Raw genomic sequence first — 23,037 nt, forward strand, 5'->3', positions numbered from 1 at the left:
TAATAACTAGGGCTCATATAGGTCTGGGATTTGTTCAAGTTATAACCAACCAGAGGGGAAAGACCTTGTTGAACACTCCAAACTGTCAGTAGAAACCCCAGAAGGGCCATTAATAGTTCAGCTAAACTAACTCTAGAGTAGGTGTTGGCAAACTGTGATCAGCGGGCCAAATTCAGCCTGCTACCAATTTTTGTAAATAAAGTTTTATTGTAACACAGTCACAAGCATTTGTTTACATAGTTGAGTTATGTGGTTTAGGTCCAGAAAGCCTAAAATATTTACTGTCTGGCTCCTTACAAAACAATTTTGACAACTCCTGTTCTATAGTAAAAACTACCTGAAACCCTTGCTAATAGTATTTGAAAACAAGCCTGAAAAGAAGCAGACTGACTTGCAAGTAACTTAAATGCCTGCCAAAGCAAAACTCAACACTCTTTAAAGGAAGACAACAAAATCCAGATAAAGTGTTCAGTATCCAGTCAAATATTTCTAGACTTGTGAAGAAATGTGATCCATAACTAGTGGGAAATTCCATTAATAGAAGCAGACCTAGAAATGACAGATGGGATGGAATTAGTGGAGAATTACTTTACAAGCCTTTAAAAACTATATCCATGTTTATAAAATTATAAAATGTTTATATACTTAAAAGGAATGTATGACTACAGTGAGAAAAGATGGGACACTGTCAAACAGAACCAAATGGGACTTTGAGAGCTGGAAAATATATCTGAAAGAAAAAATTCCCTAGATTGACCTAACAGCAGAGTAGACTCAATAGAATGAAGAAGGAATTTGAAGAGAGAGCAGTAACACAAAAAAATAATGATGGAAAATAAATGAATACCACCTTGGTGAGTTATGGGGTGGTATCACATAATCTATTATTCATATACTTGGAGTCCCAGAAGATAGTAGATAGAGGGGAGACAAAAATATTTAAAGAAATAGTCCAAATTTTCTAGATGTGATGAAAAACATAGACTCACAATCCGAGAAGGTCAACAAAGCCCAAAGTAAAGACGAAGAAAGCTGCGTCAAGGCATATCATGATCATAATCAAATTGCTCAAGACCAAAGATAAAGAGAAATCTTAAAAGTAGAGAAAAAGTCATTGTAGACTTCTTATCAACAACTATGCAATCCAGAGGACAAGAGAAATTTTTAGAGTTCTAGGGAAAAAGGTACACCTTGAATTCTTATTCAGTGAAGATACCTTAAAAAATTGAAGTAAGAAAGAAAAATTTTCAGACAAACCACAGCTGAGAATTTAACACCAGGAGACCTGCACCTTAAGAAATATAAAGGAATTTCTTCACACTGATGAAAAATGACATCAGTAAGAAATACAAATCCATACAAAAGAAATGAAGAATGCCAGAAAGGGTAAATGCATGTATAAATATGAAAACATTTTTTCTCATTTTAAAGTTTCTTTATGGCAATTGATTATTTAAAGCAAAAATAACAGCAGTGGACTGTGGGATTTATAGCATCTATGAAAGTAAAATATAAAAATAGCATGAAGGACAGAAACAAGGAAATATCCATATAACATGGAAAAGTGTTTGTACACTTGGTGGAATTATTTGAAGGTAGACAATGAGAAGTTACAGAGTATATGGTAAACCATAGAGGATAGGCCAGCAAGCTTCAGCTTATAGACAAAAAAGACATTTACTGCCTTTTTCACCTCCTACATTGACAAAGTATTTGGCTGTCTGCTTTAACAGATTAAGTTTTATTGGAAGACAGTCACACTCACTCATGTTTATGGCTATTTGGTGTTAGGATGGAAAAGTTGACTAGTTGTCACAGAGACCCTATGGCCTGCAAATCCTAAAATAGTTGCTCTCTGGCACTCCACAGAAAACTTGTGCTGACACTGGATCTAGAAGAGATGCTCAAAAAATAAAGAGGTATAGTTGATAAGTCTGTATTAAGAGATTAAATGGAATTCTTCAAAAGCTCATTTAATTTTTTTTTTAATAAGCAGGAAAGAAAAGTTTGGTGGATAGAGCAAGTAGAGAGCAAATAACAAGATGATAGATTTAAACCCAGCTATACCCTTATTTAAAATCCAGAGGTTATCAGATTTTATATATGTATTTGGTGTTAGGATGGAAAAACACTCAATTCTGTAAGAAACCTAGTTTACAAAGACAAATAATTTGAAAGTGAAAGGAGAGAAGAGGCTTCCCAGGTGACTCAGTGGTTAAAAAAAAAAAACAAAACTGCTTGCCATTTCGGGAGACATGAGTTTGATCCCCTGGTGAAGGAAATGGCAACCCACTCCAGTATTCTTTCTGGGGAAATTCCATGGACAGAGAAGGCTGGCAGGCTACAGTCCATGGGGTCACAAAGAGATGGACATGACTGAGTGACTAAACCCAACAATAAATGGACAGAAAACTATATATCATGCAAAACTAATCAAAATTAAAAACAAATAAAAAGAAACCTTTATTTATAACCAACAAAGCAGACTTCAGAACAGGAAACGTTATCAAGGATGCAGACATTTCATGATGATAAAGGAGCCATTTCATAAAGAACACGTAATAATCCTAAATGTGTATGTGGTGTGTGCGTATGTGTGTGTAGATTGGCTATTAGGCTTGTATGCTGTGATGATCTATGTGCCTAATAACAGATCTTCAAAATACATGAAGCGCAAGCTGATGGAAATGAAAGCGGAGAACAGACAAATCTTCAGTTGTAGTTGTACACTTTAATACTCCTCTCTTGGGAATGTTGATAGACCATCTAGCCAGAAAATCTTTAAGGATATAGGGACTTCTGAACAGTACCATCAACCAACTTGAGGAAATTGATTTTCAGAGCACTGTGCCCATCAAGAGCAGAATACACATTCTTTTCATGTGCATGTGGAACATTCAGCAAGAAAGACATATTCTGGGTCATGAAACAAATCTCAGTGAATTTAAGAAGATTAATATGAAAGTGTGTTTTGAAAGAGTTTAGCTGTGTTTTAAAGAAGCATATAAATTTCTATATATTAGTCATGAACAATTTGAAAATTAAATGTTAACAACATTATTATTTATTATGTTATCAAACCCATGGTCTATTGAGGGATAAATAGTGCACTGACAATCACCAAACCTGCTGAGAGAAATTAAAAAAGACCTAAATACATGTTATCGACTGGAAGGCCCAACGTTCCAATTCATGGACTGGAAGACTCAATATTGTGAGACTATCAGTTCTTCCCAAATTGTGATATAGATTGAATCTAATCTAAATCCCAGTAAGATTGTTGTAGAGACTGACAAATTTATTCAAAATTTTATGTGAAAATTAGAGAGGCTCTCGACTAGCCAAGGAAATCTGTAAGAACAAACCTGGAACCTGATTTTAAGACTTTCTACAAAGCCACAGTAGTCAAGACAGTGTGATACTAGAATAAGGGATAGAAATAAAGATCAGTGGAACAAAATAGAAAGTTTAGAAATAAGCCCATATGGATGTGATCAATTGATTTTAGATAGAGGTGTCCTGATGACTAAATGGATTAAGGAAATAACTTTTGACAAATAGTGCTGGAACAACTGTCCATGTAAAAAAGACAACTTTCTCCATTCTTACCTCATACCATATACAAATAATGCCTTAAAATGAATCATAAACCTATATTGAAAGGCTAAAACTGTATTTCTAGGAGAAAATCTTTATGACTTTGGGCTAGGTAGAAACTTCTTAGGACCCAAAAAAGCATTTGCCATAAAAGAAATAATAGAATTTTTGAACCTTATCAAAATTAAAACTTTTATTCAAAAGAGACACTGTGAAGAAAATAAAAAGATATGGCACAGATTGAGAAATAATATTCCCACTACATAAATATGACCATGGACTTGTATTCAGAATTTATAAAGAACTCTTGTAACTGGAAGGTAAGAATATGACCCAATACATAAATGGGCAAAAAATTTGAACATATCTTCACAAAAGAAGATGTGTAAATGGCCAGAAAGCACCTGAAAAGATGTTCAGTGTTATTGATAATTGGAGAAATGCCAATTAAAACAGTGACATCGCATTACATACCCACTTCAGTTCAGTCGCTCAGTCGTGTCCGACTCTTTGCAACCCCATGAATCACAGCACGCCAGGCCTACATACCCACTGGTATTAGTAAGAAGACTGACAGTACCAGATGTTAACCAAAATACGGAGCAACTGGAACTCTTATACATTGCTTATACAGATAGAAAATGGTATTATCACTTTGGAAAAGTTTTCCAATTTCTTACAGAGATAACTATGCAGTGATCATATGACCAGTACTGTTCTTGAGTACTTAACCAAAATAAGTTAAAATACATGTTCACAAGGAGACTTCATAGTAGAGAGAAACTGGTGACAACCCAAATATTCTTCAGGAGGTAAACGGATAAACTCACTGTGGTATGTTCATATAGTGGAGCATCACTCAACAATAAAACGTAGCAGCTTGGATGATCTCAAAACTATGGTGAACAAAAGATAAAAGGAGAACATGCTGTATGACTCTACTCATGTAAGATTCTAGAAAAGGAAATAAAAACAAAACAGTCCTACATGATAAAACTGATAAAGTCGGTGGATACCTGAGGCTGAACTGAGAATGACTGCCAAGAGGCATGAGAGAACTGTTTGAGTATTTGTTACTTGGGCTCATGCCTTTGTCAAAACCTGTCTCACTGTACTCAGTAAATGGTTGCATTTTATTTTATATAAAGTAAGCCACAGTAAAGTTGGTTTAAAAAGTAAAAAAAATCGTCTAAGAAACTCAAGTCGAACTGGCCTCGATCTTTTTTTCTCATTAAACATGAAAACCTTTAGAACATCAGATTATCCTTTATCTAAAATATGTACAAAAGTATAGTCAAAGAGCAGAAGAAAAGTTTAAAAAGAAAAAGGAAAATTTAATTGTTATGTCTTTACTTGAATCAAATTCCTACTCACTGAGGTTTCCAACTGCCGATTCTATCTTAATCCAATGGGTTTTCCGTTCCAAGTCAACCATGACCTATTGCTTTTGTCAAGATTCCCAATCACAGAGACGTTAAGAAAGTAATTGATATTTTCGAAAATGTTAACTGTTATAATGTGACCACAGGAAGGTTCAACGTGTCTACCAGAGCTGATGCAATTCTCTGTATAGTAAAGTTTGATCTGAGTCAACTTTTATTCCACTCCTCTAAATTTTCCAATAAACATGTCTTTCAGGCATTTAAGATCATCACTTAAGCTTTGTGAACACGAGGGGCTCATTCGCTTACTTCTCATTTGTGTCAGTTTGGGTAGCTCCTTGCCTTTTCCTTCTGTCTGGAGATAATACTTTTAATAACAATTGAGGATCAGATACTTTCTCCTTTTGTCCTCATTTCTTCAGGCACATGGTACTTAGTTTGGTTGGGTGGAAGGGGAGGACAATGAAAGGCGTAATCTCACAGAATATTAGAATGGGAAGGACAGGGTTCTGTCTCATTTAATCAGTTTTCTTAGTTTACACAGACATAAACTAAGGCCCCCCAAGAAGGAAAGAGACTTTCCTAATGCCTCCTAACTCAGGAATGGAAGCAAGGCCTGGCCCCTGAGGCCTCTGGCCGCCTGGAAATAGCAGTCAGCTTCCCTGTCTGACTCAGGCTCCTCAGTGAGGGGGGAGGCATTGTTCACCTGTTTTCAAGGGCATCACTGAAGAACAGGGGATAAAAGGGCCATGATGTGTACATTGCAAAACACTGATACTTGAAAGCAATCTTAAGTCACCACCTGCATAAATTATTTTCCTAACCCTTTGGGATGAAAATTCCTGCGGCTGCTGGATTTCAGAAGAATTTGAGGTTTTCTTTCTTCCTTTGGCTTTGTTTTTGTGACACTGTGAACTTGTTTGGGGGGGCAGACTTTTAACTTCAGCCTTGACTGTGGGGGGTTTACGGTAATTACAAAACTGTGCTAATGAGAGAGAGAGAGACCTATCATAAATGTGATACATTTCCCAGTCATAACCAGAAAGAGCCTGCCTTCTGTAGCTTTGAAAAGGTAAAGACCTGACATACTCCTGCTCCACTTCCCCTGCCTCCCACCCCCTAGCTTCACTGCTAATTGTGGTACTGTTATTAAAACAAATGACCCGTCTTTAAACACCCCAAAATGCCATGGCTCTGCCCCATCAGGGCTGTAATCAGACCACCCTGTATTTTATGGACTTAGTGTCTTGGCTATCCTGAGGCATGCCAGTGGGGGCAGAGTTTCTACTTTAGCTGCTAATTAAACTTTGGAAACCTTTACTTTGTTGCTGGGCCAATCATTTCCACAATCTGATTGGCCCGAGTTGATTCTGTTTGAAAGGAGCAAATTTCTATTTATTCTGAAAAACAAGCAACAATTCCAAAGAACGAATGTTTATTTGAAAAAAAAAAAAGTTTATTTGAAAGAGCAAAAGTAACTGTCAAGTGAGTGGATTGCCTGAAAATAGCTTTATTCGAAAAACCTTCTGAGAAGAGGAAAAAATTTGTCGCGGCTGCCAGATACAATATGATTCACATTTCAAAAGAGAAAATGACGCTATTAGTACCTTGTCTTAGGTTTCTGCATTTGGCTTTTGCTCAGCTCCTTGGCGTCTGTGATTTACAGCATGCCCTGAGCATCCCCGTGAGGATGGAGGTGGGGCTGTGTGTGTCTCAGTGACTGTATTGGAAGTGGTATAACGTACTGAATAAGATTTGGGAATCTGGCGTTATTCACTCATTGATTTATTCATCATATATTTCTTGAGTACCTGCTGTGGTCAGGAACTGTTGTAGGCACTGGGCTGAAACAGACTAAATGAACAGAGAGACGACAGTTCCCTGCCATTGTGGTAAAGAACCTGCTTCCCAGTGGAAGAAAAATAAGAGACTTGGGTTGGATCCCTGGGTCGGGAAGACCCCCTGGAAAAGGAAATGGTAACCCACTCCAGTATTCTTGCCTGGAGGATCCCATGGACAGAGAAGCCTGGTGGGCTGCAGTCCACGGGGTCGCAGAGTCAGACACGACTGAGTGACTTCCACTTGACACATGGAACCTGCATTCAGTGAGGCCAACACACCTGGATTCGTATATCAGTTTTGCCATTAGTTGTGTGGCCTTGGGCAAGTTACTTGTTCTCATCAAGTTTGCTTCCTCACATGTAACACAGTGTCCATGATCTCCACTGCATAACATTTTTGAGGATTAAGAAGATAATTGACGTAAAGTGCTTAGCACTTGGTGAGCGCTCATAAATAGGAGCTGCTGTGATTATTGTCATCATTACTGCTGTTTGGGCCATTCCGTTGTCATCATTGAAAGAGGGGATTCATGAGGGATCCAGGGGGCTATCTTGCTGTGCTGCTCCATTGGCAGGAAAACAGATGAGATCAGTCCCATCTCTGGTCCTTTTAGATGTAGGATCCTAGCCAGGGGTCACAGCCCAGTTCTCGCCTCTGCCTTGCTTTCCCTTAAGCATCAGCCTTACAGAATTAGCTTTTGTTCAAAAATAGCTACTCTCACCATCCTGTTTTGCTTTCCTGAGTGACAGACTCTAACATTTCTTCCTCTCTTCTTCTTTCAGATTGTTTAGTGTAATTTTGGAACAATTAACCAAAGAAACAGAAGGCGGTAACCACTCCAGTGGCAAATCAGGAGGCTTTGACGTCAAAGCCCTCCGCGCCTTTCGAGTGTTACGACCACTTCGACTAGTATCAGGAGTGCCCAGTAAGCACGTTTCGTTTCCTAAAGCCAGAATTTTGTGGATCAGTTTTCTCCTGGGTGGGTCTCGGGATTATGAAGCAGGGCGTGATAAGGTGAGTTGCTGTTCTCTAGCCAGGGTCTCTGCAGGCAACACCGAGGAGGCCTTCACTGTTTACAAAGTACTCTTGCTTATGTTGTCACTTTGGGTCCCTGTGACAGCCCCAGTGGGAGCAGAATAGGGGCAGTAGTGATCATGATCTTCCTGATTTTGTAGAAGAGAGAGCATTCTCCTGGGCAGAGACCAAGTGAATGGTGGTAGGAGACCATGAGTTCAGGCCTCCTGACTGCAGTCTGGTCTTCAGCCTCTGACACCATCCCCACCATCACTTCCTCCCTCTTTCAGGACTGCCTCTCTGAACATGGTGGTTTATATAGACAGGGGTGCCAGAGGGCTCAACTGACTGCCTTTTCTCAAAGTGAGCTGCAAGGGCCTGGAGTCCTAAAACTTCTACTTGACTATCCTGCAGAGGGGCTGTGCCCATCCCAGTGTGGGGAGGAAGTGAATGCTTCTGCGTCCTCCCTGTGTGTAGGGCACAGCAGCGCCTGCCGGAAGGTGGTTGTAAGGTCCGAATGCAGTAATGCAGAGAGAGCCTTCAGCACAAGGTCTGGAGCTGGAGGGGGGGTGCTCAGTGTGAGAGATGCTGTGTCACCCGCTAGTCTACGGTACCTGTCCGTGCCAGGCCCTTTTTTGCTTCTTGCTCCAGATCTCCAGGCCAGATCCAGTGCCACCTGAGTATGGAAAAGATGCCCCATCCATGCCCCAGCCAGGAATTTGCATAAGGAGAAAGGCTTGTGCTTCCCTGGGCTCTGCCCATGAGAGGACATCCCTCTTGGGGACTTCTGAGGGCAGACACTTTAGTGCCTCTCCAAGGACTGTGGCTGTGAGGTGACTGCCTGCTTCCAGCTGCAGGATGGCTATGGGATTGCAGGGTGTGCCTTTTTTTCACAGCTCATAAAACCTTCAAAAGGGCACAGATCATGTTTTTGCTTCTTCAGAAGTTCTTCATAAAATTGTATTAAATCCGTTGGCGCTCAGAATGCACCAAAAATTCTCTGGAAAAAAAAAAAAACTTCCAAATTTAACATTTTAAAATGTAGGAAGTGGTGTTTTGTGTGTACTTGTTTTTCCAGATGGTTCATTTATTTTTCATTGAAAAAGATCAGCACAAGTCAAAGCCACAGTACCGTCTGGAAGCAATTGAGAAAAATAGACATACCTTGAAAATGACTGTCCCTGTTACGTGTGCCATGATTAAATGAGAAGTTCAGTGAGCAAACATGAGGTTTCAGATTCAGTTGTTACAGCTTAATCTAATTTCAGAGTAACCACGGCAACTTTTTTCCCCCAAAGAGCAAATGACAGGCCAGCCTGCCTGCGGTATTTGTGTTGTGAGCAGACACGCGGGTGCTGTGGCTTTGTGGATCTGAGTCATACGTGAAGACTTCTGAGCCTGTGTTCATTAACTGCTATGTGGAGAGCATCCAAGTCTCTCACCAGACCCCGCTGGGCTTTGGGGAGATGGACTAGGGGCTCTGGGTCATGCTTTTTCTTGTGCTGGTTGGCACCTGCAATTGTTAAAAATGCCTGGGAAGGTGTGACTGTTTACACGTACCTTGGAGATGTCTAATCCCTTCTGAAGACAACTCAGACTGTCCTGCAAGACTGATTTTGTGTGTGTATGTGGACATAATTTCCTTTATTGGAAGGTAAATATGTGTTTCAAGTAGAGTCCTTCAGATGTGTGTGGAGCTCTTCACCACGCACTCAGAGGTAATAGGTACATATGAGAATCCTCGAGCACTATATAGGAAAGAACCCTCAAGCACATCTGGTCCAAGAGCACTGTCTTCTAGGTGAGGAAGCTCACGGAAACCTTGGGCAGGTTCTCACGGCTGGTGGGTGGCCAGATGGGACCAGACCCTTGGCCTCCTAGTTCCTGGCTCAGTGTTCTTTCTGCTCCATTTCACGGCTTCCTTGGTTAGAGCTCTGTGAAATCTGCTGAACACATTGGTCATATTCAAAAGAGCCTAATACCATGAAAGTGTACATGTGCACTTGAAGATATAATGTCATTATTTCATAAATGTGGCCCATCTGAAATATTACAGTTACAAGAAACATATTTATGAAACATAGGGCTCACTGCCATTCACTTGAGAAGAGCTAACCGCTGGATGATGATTTTGGATGGCCCTTGCATGTCTTAAAATAAAAACCAAATGAAAAAACAAACAAACCCTGTCTTGTCCAAGTAGATTAGAGCATATGTTTCTTTTTCTCTTCATCTATTCCTTATGGGAGATGAAAACATTACAAGTCATCCTATTGATCATTGTTTTCTTCAGAAGACATCATTTGTACTTTTAAATATCTGAAGGCAGTATGTAGGATTTTGTCTTAATGAAAGTCTGGAAAGAAGTTCTTTGTGAGTCTAAAAGCCTCTTACCCCATTTTTCTTTTTTTTATTTTATTGGAGGCAAATTACCTTACATTAATATATTGGTTGGTTTTGCCATACAATGACACGAATCTGCTCTGCGTGTACATGTGTTCCCCTTCTTGAACCCCCCTCCCACTTCCCTCTTCCCCATATCCTCCCTCCAGGTCATCCCCGTGCACCAGCCCCAAGCATCCTGTATCATGCGTCGAACCTGGACTGGTGATTCATTTCACATATGATAATATACATGCTACAATGCCGTTCTCCCCAGTCATCCCACCTTCACCCTCTCCCACAGAGTCCCAAAGACTCTTCTATACACCTGTGTCTCTTTTGCAGTCTCGCATACAGGGTTAAGATTACCATCTTTCTAAATTCCATATATGTGCGTTAGTATGCTGTATTGGTGTTTTTCTTTCTGGCTTACTTCACTCTTACCCCGTTCTTGCCTTCCCATCCTGCCCTCCACCTCTTCCCGTGTACTTCATATCAAGGTGAACTTTTACTGTTACTGCTGATAAGTGTTTTTCTCTTTGCTTGGTGTGTTCTGATTTCTAATGTGTTTCATTCTAGCATCTCAGCCTCTTCTTTCTTTCTTTGGATATGTATTGGGAAGGTACTGTGAGAAGATACTAGAAAAGGGGCACTTTGGAGGAGAGAGAGAGCAGGGAGAGGAAGGGAAGAGTTACAGGGAGAGAAAGATGGCCTTGGGGCTCTGGGTCATGCTCTTTCCCATGCTGGTTGGCAGCTGTGGACTCGTGATTTCTTAAGTACCTGCAGTTGTTAAAAATGCCTGGGAAGGTGTGACTGTTCACAGTGGAGAAGCTGAGGTGGGTCTCAGTGGTGGCCACGTGTCTCACTGTGCAGGGCATGTGTATGGTGTCAGGGGGCCTGCATCGAGTTGGCTCTGGTTTCCTGCTGACCACTCTCCCTCCGGCTCCTGCTTCCTTCCACCTGGTCCTGAGTATTGCCCCACTGTCCCTCTTGGCCTGGTCTTTTCTCTTCCTGTACCATGGCTCTCAGTGTTGCTCCAAGCGTGGGTAGCTCCAAGGTTTGCACATCTCTGCCTTATCTCTGAGGTCTGAGGTTCAGCCACAGGGCACAGCCTCCTTCATGTGAAGTGATCAGACTCACCAGGTGTTCAGTTCTCACCCTCTGCTTCCCTTAACCCTCTTTTACCTCCCCCACTCCAGGGGAGCCTCCTTTTGCTCAGGCCCCAGGGTTAGCGTCATGACCCTGACAACCCGGGAACCTTCCTCTAACTCAGACTCACTTGCTGAGTTCTGATCTCTTCTGGATCGCCACCCTGTCCTCCCTGGAGAGCCCAGCACCTTCCAGCTGCTTCTCTGCCTGTTTTGCCTTTTGAAGCCCCACTAGTCTTTATAAGGGGCTTCCCTGGTGGCTCAAATGGTAAAGATTCTGTCTGCAATGCAGAAGACCCAGGTTCCATCCCTGGGTTGGGAAGATTCCCCTGGAAAAGAAAATGGCAACCCACTGTAGTACTCTTGCCTGGAGAATTCCATGGACAGAGGAGCCTGGCAGGCTGTAGTCCATGGGATAGCAAAGAGTTGGACACGACTGAGCAACTTTCACTTTTTGTCTTTCTAAAAAGGCTGCCTTTTGAGTTTTCTTGGCTCTTTCCCATGTATACATGTTATGAAACTTTTGTTTGATTTTCTCTTATTTAGAATAAATAAAGAGGCTGTATTTTGACAGTCTCTAAAGTCTGGCCTCTAAAGCCTCTAAAGTCCCCCAAAGTGGACTAAAGTCTGGCCCTGTAATCCAAATCCAGAACCCAGAGCTACCTAGTAGATTGTGGCTGCAGTCTGCTTGCCTTTACTGCTACCCTTTTCCACTGCATGACTGCCAACCAAGACTCTCCATCCCCGGCCCACACGACACTCGCGGTCTTCTGTGCTTTGGGTACTTTCTTCCCCTGCTTGGAGCAGCCTCTCTCCCATTTCCTATGGAAATCCATCCTGCTCGGCCTTCAGGCCCTCCAGAGAGGGAGGCTCCTGCCCAGCCCTCTTTCTGCCCCCTGCACTCAGAAGTGGTGTTTTTCATCCTTCCTTTAATTTTCACTGTGTGATGTTACTCGTCTAGCATCTGTGTGCTCCCTTAGAGTAATGCACGTGTGTTGCTTACGTCTCTCACTGGAACCTCACCTCTGGGAGGAACTACATTGTGTAATACATCTTCATAGTCCCTGAAACACTCCACCTTATGTCTGCCACGTGGCGGATGTTCAGGGAATTTTGTTGAGTGGATGAACAAATACAGAAATGAGTGACTTTCATATCCAGTCATTCCCTCTATAGGCCTCAGTTTTGCCATCTTTCTAGTTAAGGGAGTTAGATTAGATGACCTTTGAGAGGATCTTTTTAACTTATCTCACACCCAGGTTTCATGTTAATTCAAAGCTCTGAAATACCTCCTTGAGTGTGTGCCCCATACAGAACAGGCATCATTAGGAAGTATATAAGTGCATCCCTGAAATATCTTGCTGCCTCACAAACTTGTTTTTGTCTTTCCTAGGTTTACAAGTTGTCCTGAACTCCATTATAAAAGCCATGGTTCCCCTCCTTCACATAGCCCTTTTGGTATTATTTGTAATCATAATCTATGCTATTATAGGATTGGAGCTTTTTATTGGAAAAATGCACAAAACATGTTTTTTTGCTGATTCAGGTGAGTAACGAAAGTGGTTGCTAACCAAACTATTTAAAAGTTTGGCTTTCCTCAAAACAACTTTTCTGGTTTGGGGAAAATCTAAAACAAAATGAGAAGAGAGGGAGGGGGAAGAAAATGGAAAGCCAAGTCCATTGGTAAATCTAAGCCAGTTCTTGGTGTGAATTATATTTAGAATTAATGAGAATTTGGTGTCTTTTGCTATCTTGATTTCCTATGTAATGTGTTCTGGCAAACAAGATGGGGGGCCCCCCTGAAACTGGACTGTGAGGTGAATCAATAGTGTTTCTCTGGGACTCTCCTGGTAGTCCAGTGGCTAGGACTCCGCACTCCCAATGCAAGGGTCCCAGATTCGATCCTTGGTCAGGGAACTAGATCTCATGTGCCGCACTGAGACCTGACACAGCCAAATAAGTAAAATGTAATATTTTTAAAAAATACCATTGGTCTGTGTAGACTGAGGGAAGGTGCTGTGAGAGTGAGGACAGAGGAGAGGGGGGTGAATTCTCGGCTCCCGCGGCGTGGGTTTCTGAGGGTCACTCCCCCCCTGAGTGGTGAAGCCTGCCTCCTCTGTTTGCAGATGTGGTGGCTGAAGAGGACCCAGCGCCGTGTGCGTTCTCAGGGAATGGACGCCAGTGCACCGCCAATGGCACGGAGTGTAGGAGTGGCTGGGTGGGCCCCAATGGCGGCATCACCAACTTTGACAACTTTGCCTTTGCCATGCTCACTGTGTTTCAGTGCATCACCATGGAGGGCTGGACAGACGTGCTCTACTGGGTAAGCAGCTTGCGGAGGGAGTTGACGGAGCATGCTTTCCTCGGATAGAAGTGTTTCATTAGCTGGAGCCATTGGGGAGCTGGCTGGAAAAGACCCCCTGGAAGTGAGTTCTTTGGGAAGGGAAGCAGACCGTCTTTTCACTCAGCAAGACCCATTATGTCTCCCTGTCAGGGCCTTGCTTTCAGCTGTAGAAAGCTGCTACAGGAAGTGGACTTCCTCGCATCCCCAGTGTCTCTTGGGGACTTACTACTGAGCATGCCCAGTAGTCCCCTTTGTTGGAAGAACTCCAGCATGCCAGGGCTGTCCTGATTAAACACTTGAAGAGCCCAGGGTCATTCTCCAGAGTAAGAGGCCCCCGGACTTCCATAGACTAAAACTAATCTTTTATACCTAGAGGCAGGTTTCTCTACCAGGTCCTAAATGGAAGATAGAAAACATCAATTAATTGAATTCTTTTCAGGCTTTCCACAGCTAAGTATAGCCTTAAAGCCCCAATGGGTTTTTCCCCAATTACGGTGTTTCCCTTTTGCATCTTCAGTATTACTACAAACCAGCCCAGCATAAGCCCTTAGCTCTCTCTTCCTTTCTCTTTGGTGCTAGAGAACTTTGGCAGAGAAGGTAGAGATGGCACATGAGCCTTCCAGGGCTGGTGGACCCGTTCGTGAAAACAGATGGACACCCTTTGTATGGCTCGGGGCTAGCTTCTCTTGTTCCCAACAGAGCCGGTAGGGTTTGCCCCAGATGAAGAGCAGTCGTATTTTAACAGTCATTTCTCAGAGTTGAGTGTATTTGTTTACTTCTGTGTTTGATAGAATTTGAAAAAACTCACAGAAGTTTAGAAATTATTTTTCCATGACACAGAGTTGTAGATTTTGAGCATAAACCCAGGTCCAAATGGGATTAACCAGGATTCCAATAATCATTTGTTAAAAGGTAATGAGTAATAACATACTTCTTAAATGGTCAGCCTCCAGTTAGACAGTCTGCACGTTGAGAAGTATTTTCTGATAGGATCTAAATTTTAGACACTTTATAAGATTTCCCATTACTCTATAACTTCAGAGAACATAATACATAATGGTTGTAATAGGTTTTTGCTTCCCTTCACAAGTGAATTCCATGCTTGCAGGGTTGTAGAAATGTCTGCATATTCAGTGTTAGGCAAAGAAAATACATGTTTATTTTCATCCCCAAAGTGTTAGTCTAGTTTGGTAATGAGGTTTTTAAAGCATCCCCAGCATGTCATATCTTATCTCTTCCCCTGCGCCTCCTCCTTCTAATTGTCATAGGAGAGTGAGTGTGTGTGTGTATGTATGCAGTCTGTCATTTATATCCATAACACAATGCCTTTTGTAAAATTTTTCGTGAAGAGAAAGAGGAAGATTATATAGGATGAGCCAAGCCCATGGCCACGCATGAGGACCCACCCTCTAGGTAAAGAGCTCATTTTCAGTATTATGTTTTAAGTTGCCACTCCTGGTTAGATTAGTGGAGGGCTCAATCCCCAGTCTTCCTGTGAAGTTTCTGATAGAAAAAGCATCATTCAGATAGCCCAAATTCTGGTCCTTCCCCCTAAAACAGTACAGAAGATGTTTTGATTTAAAACAAACAAATGAAAAAATTGGTGACTCCTCAGCTCTATTTTCATGGTGTATTGACATTGCTGACCCGACATGCCCTGACTAATGGACAGTTGCAGATTTTATGTTTCTGCACATTGATTCTCTCATTACGATCTTCCTATCGCCAAGTTAGTGAAAACTCTGGGAGTGTGTGATTAAAGAAGAGAAGACTCCACGTACCTAGAAACAAAAGTTTCTACTTGCTTTCCAGAGAACCTCTAAGTATCACCTAGGATGATATAATTATTACCTCTATTTTTCATATGACAGTCACAGGGCTAATAATTTGACAACATAATAATTATATTCTTTATGAATTACATGGCATCTTTATTCCGATGGAGGAACTCCAGTAACTTATCAACCTTATGCCAGTCTATATCCCTTTATACAAGGTCTGGGAAACAGTGGAATATAGGCCCCTGGACCTCCTCAAGGTCCTGCTGCAAGTGGTTGTGGTATTTGATTTACAAGGGTCTGCAGACCTTTTTTTTTTTTTCATAAGGGGCCAGACAGTAAATATATGTGGCCGGGCAGACCATAATGTCTATGTCACAACTGCTCAGCTCTGCCCATGTCACTTGGAAGCAGCTGCAGACAACATGTACACCTGTGGCTTCATTCCAGTATTTATATATGGACACTGACATGTGAATTTTGTATAACATTCCTGTGTCATGAGATAGTCCGGATTTTTTTTCCCACCATTTAAAAATGTAAAAGCCATTTTTAGCTCACGGGCCGTCCAAAAGCAGGTGGTAGGCTGGTTTGGCCCACAGGTCACAATGTCATGACCCCTGGTCTAGACTAGAACCCCCATCTCTTTCCTTGGCATTTCTCCATTCTCAGAGGTTTGTGAGCCCTTCTGGAACACTAGGGGGCAGCTCAGGGATGTCTCCCAGAGTGCTCACTGAGATCTTATTCTCAAACATATCAGGTTGCTTCTAATTACTTGCTGATTGCATTTATTAACTCTGCATAGACATAGGCAGGAGCCAGGCCCCAGCCTTCTTCCTATTTTATGTGTCGCAGTTGGTGGGACCGACAGCTGTGCACAGAACAGCGCCTCCCTGCCCAGCACAGCGCCCGGCCCAGAGCTGGTGCTCAGCAGACACCAGCTACCATTACTCTTCAAGTTCACAGTCCCATTGCCTCAGGGTAGATGGGCCTTTTAAAAATGCCTAGTTTTTTCCACAGCCAGAGTGTAAAGGGAACATCTTGACAGACAACTGAGATTCGATTTTAAATATTGATTGCAAGCAAATTTTTCAGTCCTTCAGGTGTTTGTATATGGTGGACAAAGTCTTTGCCGGGGGCGAGTTTGAGTCTGGTTGAGTTTATGTGCAGTCAGTGTTCTCAAGTTCATGGATGCCTCAGCCTCCAGGGGTGCCTGGCGAGTGGCGGCAGGGTCTTGGGAAGGTGGGCCCAGTATGCAAAAAGACACGTGTACAACAGGACCCCTTGGATATGTGGGGAATGGGATCATTAACTTCTGATAGAAAACCATTTTTTTAGTGCTCTTTCTTTGAAATGAATTCCATAAGCATAATTAAGCTGCCATCTGACCTACACGTTTGTTGTCCAGAGTCAGAAAGGTGTAGTGCAGGGAAGGAGCCTTAAGGATGGAGAAGGCTAGGTGCCTGACCTTGGGTAGGTCGCCCAGATATTCTGGGCTTTAACTTTGTGTCATCCACAAGATGTGGAGTAACACTACTATTATCCTATTATTTTTTTCTTCAACTCCAAGGAAATGATTTTAAAAGTAGGAAATTAATTAAAATATTAGAATTGATTTCAGGCAAGAATTATCCATATCAGTTATTGGTGGCCTTTTGCCTTAGTGCCAGCCTCTTCTCTTAGTGAGCAGCACACCTGTGGCAGTGCTGGCTGTCAGGCTCAAACAGGAAGTTCCCTTGGCCAAGCTGATAGTCCTCTTCATTCAGGGTACCTGGGAACTCCCTCTTTAGTTAGCTAGCAGCTTGCCTTTCTGCTCCTTTCTCCGATTCTAGGCTCAGGGGAGCCACAACCAATGTATCAAGTTTCTAGTAGTCTTTGCAACAGGAAAAAAACAAAAAACCCCTCACAGCCTTTAATCAGAGACGTGGATGTGCATCTCAGTCTTTGAAGTGAGGGGAAACTGAAACTAGGTTATTATTTCCTGAGTACCGGGGACACGACATGATGACTTTGATATAAATATTTTAAAAGTCTAAATTGAAACGATTGAGCTCACGCCGCTTTCTCCCTTTCTGACAAAGGACACGCAGACAAAATCCCAAGCAGAGTCTCTATTTTTGTGTGGGTATTTCGGGGACCAGCTTGCCAGTTCTGACTTGTCCCATGCGATTGGTAAAGTCTAAGAAATACTAGCCTCTGAAAAAGAGACCAGGGTTGAGAAGGTTTCTTCAGGAGAAAAACTGCCCTTAAAGCTTAATTTTTATTTCTCTTTCCCACGCTCTGGAGATTTAGGGTCTCCTGTGGCCTTTGGTTTTCCCTTGGCCCCCAAGGGTTATTCTAGGTGATATTTCTGATTTGAGCAAAAACACTTATTTATAAGAAATCAGAAGTTTCTTTTAAAAAAAGAAAATGTTCCCTCCCAAGTTGGAGCAGACAACTGTTCCCAGAACCATCTTCTGGAACACAGGGCTGAGGCCCAAAAGAGGATGGGTGGGGCAGATGCTCGGCTGACGGCTAACACACTTTGCTGAGGTGTGAGAGGGCAGGGTCCCCTAGTGGGGACCCTGGACATGCACCCTCTTCCTCTCCATGAGTGAGCACACTCTCCCCGGTCGGTCGTGGGTGCTCCTCTTGCCCCAGCAAAGGGGAAGCAGGCCCAGAGAGGGGTCTGTGGACGGCCCTGATCCCTGGCTGGGCTCTGGTTACTACACCAGGCAGCCTGTTTCTTCTCCTGCACGTCTAGGTTATTAAATAAGTTTAGTGGTGTAGTTGCTTTGGAAGAATTGCCCTCTGCCTTCCTGCTGAAATTAGTTTATCCAACTTAATGAGATCAACAATTGCAGCCACGGCCCTGCCTCATTCATTACTCTAATTGCCGATATAAGATGTGCAGACTGATAGCCGTTCCAGTAAGCACATCAATTTTCATGTGGCCAAACAGGTGTTTCATAAGGGCTTTAATGCCCTCTCCCTAGACTTCAGCAACAGATGTTAGGTAATTTTTTTTTTAATGTTCTCTTTTTCTGTTTGGTTTCTGCTTGAGGCAAACCGTGAAATGCATGAGTTTCATTCTGTAAAGCTAAAAACCTAGTGCCAGATAATGTAAAGAAAGCACATGCTTAACGGCCTGAGGGCTTGACCTCGGAAAGCCAGAACCATGAATCAGCCCAGACCATATACTGTTCTGTTAGCTGGGGATTCCAGCAGTCAGGCCTGGGGTCGTTCAGTCATTCTTCTCACTGGTGCTTCACACCTTTCTAGGAGAAGGGTTTGCCCAATTTAACACTGACCTGTGCTGTTAGAAAGTTGCATCCAGCCGTGAACCCTGAAGCACCTGTTTGCTCTAGCACAAAAGCTGCTCACGAGCAGACCTACCCGGGAAGGTGTGTCCAGGGGGCCACGTCTGACTGTGCTGCTTCACTTGGCACAGAAGTAGGGACACCAGTTTCCTTTGAAAGAACTCACAGCTGGAGCCACCTCTCTCAGTGCAGGTTATGTGGATTCAAGCCAGATTTGAGAGATGAGGGCTTTTTTTATTTCTCCTTACTGGCAAGCAGTTGGGTCCTTCCTATGGGTGCAGTTGAGAAAAAAAGTCTCATTCCCCAAAGCACCCCTGAATATGTCAGCTAGTTGACTTCTGAATATTTTCCTTCTTTGCATTAATTTAGCTGTGCTTGCACTGACCGATAGCAGATAATCCAGATTTAAAGTGGGTTAGGTTTCCTGGGATAGATTGGCTTCCCATCTACCCAAAATCCAATAACTGGAAAGTTATTATTTTAGGGTTTTTTTTAAAAAAAAGAATTTATAGAGTCAAATGCTACAAATTTGTCTCTGTAGCGAAGACTTTTCCACCATCACAAATTTTGAAAGCAAGAATACTACCAACAATTTGGGCAGAGTAGAAAATAGTTTCTAGCTAAGCACTAGTTTTGTCTTCTACCAAGATCTCTGAAAATCCCTTACCAAGGCAATTTCCTGTAAGAAAGAGCCAAATTCCAGCTGATTGCCCTAGCAGTGGCCAGAGTGTGCTATTACTTGCCCTGAAAGTTTTGATGACTGTGTGTGTGTGTGTGTGTGTGTGTGTTGGGACTATATAATGAACGTGCGTTTGCTACTACTGTCTGATTTGAAGCTAAGTAAATGTTTAATTAAATGTATGGAATGCTGTCTCTAATGTAACCCTCTCTCCTTATTAGATTCTCTTATTAACCCACTCCTACGAGACCATCTTATTTCTTGCAGATGAATGATGCTATGGGATTTGAATTGCCCTGGGTGTATTTTGTCAGTCTCGTCATCTTTGGGTCATTTTTCGTACTAAATCTTGTACTTGGTGTATTGAGCGGGTAAGCTATACCTCTTTCATCTTGAAAGCAGAGTCCTGAGGACAGTTGCCAAGACCACACAGGCTTGCTAGATGGGGGCCGCCGGGTGGGTGCCAAGTGTTTTATGTGTCCTCCAAGATGCTTTCTTTTCTGCTGAGGCTTCCCAAACCAAGACGTTTCCTGGAACCTCACCAGCCTTTGTGAAAGAAAGCTATAGGATAATTATTGACCAGAGATTAATCAGCATTGTCACTTGGGGTTTAAATCATTGGCATCACTTGCCCATTTGTCCTAAAAGGAGATACATCTATAATTGCTTTATTGGTCTGGATCCAAATATAATGCAGATTAATTGGTACCAAACAGTAGCTAAATGACTGTTGGTAGGCCACATTTGGGGATTTCCGCAGCAGAACCTGCTCTTATTGAAAGAACAAAACTGGAAGCCCCTTGGCGGGATCCCATCCTTGAAGCACCAGTGCTCAGTCAAAGCCCTAGTGGTCCAGCAGCAGTTCCTGGGGCTCTGCTCTTTGGCAAATGGATAACTGATAACTAATCTCCTTACATTTTACAGGTAAATGATGCGATAGGATGGGAATGGCCATGGGTGTATTTTGTTAGTCTCATCATCCTTGGCTCATTTTTCGTCCTTAACCTGGTTCTTGGTGTCCTTAGTGGGTAAGCAGTTGGATCCGTGTCCCACATTCTGCTGCTGCCATGTGTCAGGCGGCTCCCTACGGCTTTCTCTGCATGCGTGTGGACTCTGATGTCCCCCCTGTGTGTTGCTTTGGGACTGAACTGTAATTCTCAATGCTCGTATCTGTCTGTGAGATTCTGTGTTTCTGATGCTTGCCAAACTATTAATTGAATGAAACCACTTCCCTGAAGCCAGTCACATTTATACACTAGTGTGTAGGAGTGGATTAAAAGTGACTAAAAGGATGCCCAGCCTTGGTCTCCCCCAGCAAAGGGCCTTTGTCTTTTGTGGTTTTCGTCCCATTAGTATTAGTACATAGCATGGCCCTTTAAAGTTACTTGCAGTGTATCATGATTATTTCCAGCGGTGTTTCCGATTTCATGGTAAAGGAGAAATAAGCCTAGATTAGCACAGAAATACTGGACAGTTTCAAAATCTCATATCCTTCCCATGGGGATCATTTATTAGCTTGGTTTTCTGCTGCTGTCACTGTGAGAGTATTCCCTTGAATTCGTTTTTAATCTTAGCTCACAGAATCTGTCTTCAATGCAGAGTAATAATCAGCTTTTGCACCTATATTTCTTCTGGCCTTATCATTGTCCGTGTCACTCAGTCATCATTTTTGAAATTTCACTTTGTTGGCCTCCTCGGCTCTGTGGATTGACGGGGGTTCAGTGGAGACTGGGACCAGAGTGGGGCTCTGTGTTGTCTGTGGTTGTCATCCTGGAACCCTCCTGGGCAGCCTAGCCTCTTTCCCACCACACAGACACCCCACACAGGCGAGTACCCAGAGCACGGAGCGGGGCCCCCCAGGCTCTCAGTGCCAGCTTACCGCCTCTGCCAGGGCCTGGGAGGGTGACCGAGGCTCATAGATGCCCGTTGCCCCTGAGGAGCCCCCGTCACTCCCGAGCTCAGACATCCTCCGGAGATAGTGCTGATAGGCTTGATTCCCAGTGAGTTTATCTCCTCCTCACGCACTCTATCTGTCTTGCTGAGAGCTTGTGTCTCAGGGGAAGTGATGTCTTCATGTAATGCCGAGTCAGTGGAGAGACCTTTATCGCACTTTTCTAAACACTGCCTTTTCCAGAGCAGAAAGCGAGCTAGTTACCCATCTCTGCTTCCTCTCCTCATCTCCCCTCTCAGCTTCCCTGCCTGTTTTCAGGGACAACACGTTTAGAATTCTCCTTGACCGAGTGTGGCCGCTTTCACGCCATGGATGCACACTGTCCCGTGAAGCCCCATCTAGAAATGAGCCAGGAGCCCATGCCTTGCAGTGAGGGGAGAGGGGGCTCCGGGCCTGAGTCCTGGGTGTGACAGCTGACCCTCTGCCCCGACCCAGGCCAAAGATTCTTTCTCTGGATAAACGGCTCTTCAAGCCTAAAGTTCTTTCATGTCACACTTTAAAAGTGCCTTCTTCCTAATGACCCTCTGTGGCCTTAGGTCAGTGTCAGGATGGTGAGGGTGGAATTTATCCCTGGAGAAACAGCATCATGTTGATTTTATTACAGGAACAGCCCATACAAGGTTAACAGCAATTCTGTTGTGAATTCCTTGGCGCCCTGTGTCTCCTAAACCCAACTAAACTGAGGCCATGGAAACAACTAATTTTAACAGTGCCAGTGACATGCCTTATCTCTGAGCTTCCCAGAGCAGGAACATCACCCTGGCAGGATGAGGCAGACTTAAAAAGGGAAAAGGGGAAAAAGCCGGGAGGGACCCCTTATTATAATGGTGGATGCTAAATGTGCACCCTGTGGGGGTACCCACAGCTGGAGGATAAAGACGCACCCACCACGATGGAACAGCCAGTTTACTGAAATATATTTTGGGGAAAGTAATAAGTAACTTTAAAATATTTTTAAATCAGAACAAAACTAGATCCTTTATGAAGGAGAATGCAAATGACATTTGAATTCTTAAAATAAAACCCAAGAATTCCCAGCAATATTCAGTCAGTTCCACGATGTGCCCCAGCTCCCCCGGGGCTGCAGCTGACCCTGCCTGAACGTGCGAAGCCTCTTGGGTAGGAGATGTCCAGCAGTGCTCTGTGTAAAGGAGGAACCACGTCCGCAGAGCAGTCTTCCAGCGTGTTCGCAAATTTGGTCGCTTTTCTGAGTTCTTGCTGCGTGTCTGGCTCTGGGCCAGGGGCCAGGGTGCCAAGATATCTAAGACACAGATGGGGGCCTTGTGCTCAGACAGTCATCGTCTGGGGTGGAACTGTCATTGGGCAGTGCCGGATGGCCAGGCTAAAGTAAGGGTGGGGACAGAGAAGCTGCGAAAGCAGCATGTCTATTAGCTGGAGGTTGAAAGATGATAAGTTGTCTGTGGGGGTGGCGGTGGGGCGGGTTAGGGGTGGAGAAACCAGAGAACAGGCTGCTCCCACCTTTCCTAGCAGTTAGTGACTTGGGCTTCTCTGCCTGGGTACTTCTCCTTGACTTTCCCCTAAAGCAACAAAAAATCAAAACCAGTCATTTGTATTTATTTTCTTGTTTCAGAGAAATGAAATAAAAAAATTTTTTTTAGTT

At 43.2% G+C, this 23,037-nt stretch overlaps 1 protein-coding gene across 4 annotated transcripts in view; it reads left to right on the forward strand.

Moving 5' to 3' along the window:
* The window catches only part of CACNA1D (calcium voltage-gated channel subunit alpha1 D), a 342,532-nt gene that overhangs the window by 180,419 nt on the left and 139,076 nt on the right, over positions 1 to 23,037 (forward strand). For 3 of the 4 annotated variants that reach the window (XM_088831938.1, XM_088831939.1, XM_055414079.2), the window contains exons 5-8: positions 7,604 to 7,746; positions 12,759 to 12,911; positions 13,492 to 13,688; positions 20,390 to 20,493. In XM_088831938.1, the coding sequence (XP_088688064.1) occupies positions 7,604 to 7,746; positions 12,759 to 12,911; positions 13,492 to 13,688; positions 20,390 to 20,493 (597 nt within the window). Of the gene's footprint in view, positions 1 to 7,603; positions 7,747 to 12,758; positions 12,912 to 13,491; positions 13,689 to 19,732; positions 19,837 to 20,389; positions 20,494 to 23,037 lie in introns of all 4 variants that reach the window. The other variant, XM_055414081.2, reaches the window with a different exon arrangement.

This window comes from Moschus berezovskii, chromosome 24 (genome assembly GCF_049115385.1).
Source record: "Moschus berezovskii isolate FMDL1 chromosome 24, NW_MosBer_1.0, whole genome shotgun sequence".
Lineage (NCBI taxonomy): Eukaryota > Metazoa > Chordata > Mammalia > Artiodactyla > Moschidae > Moschus > Moschus berezovskii.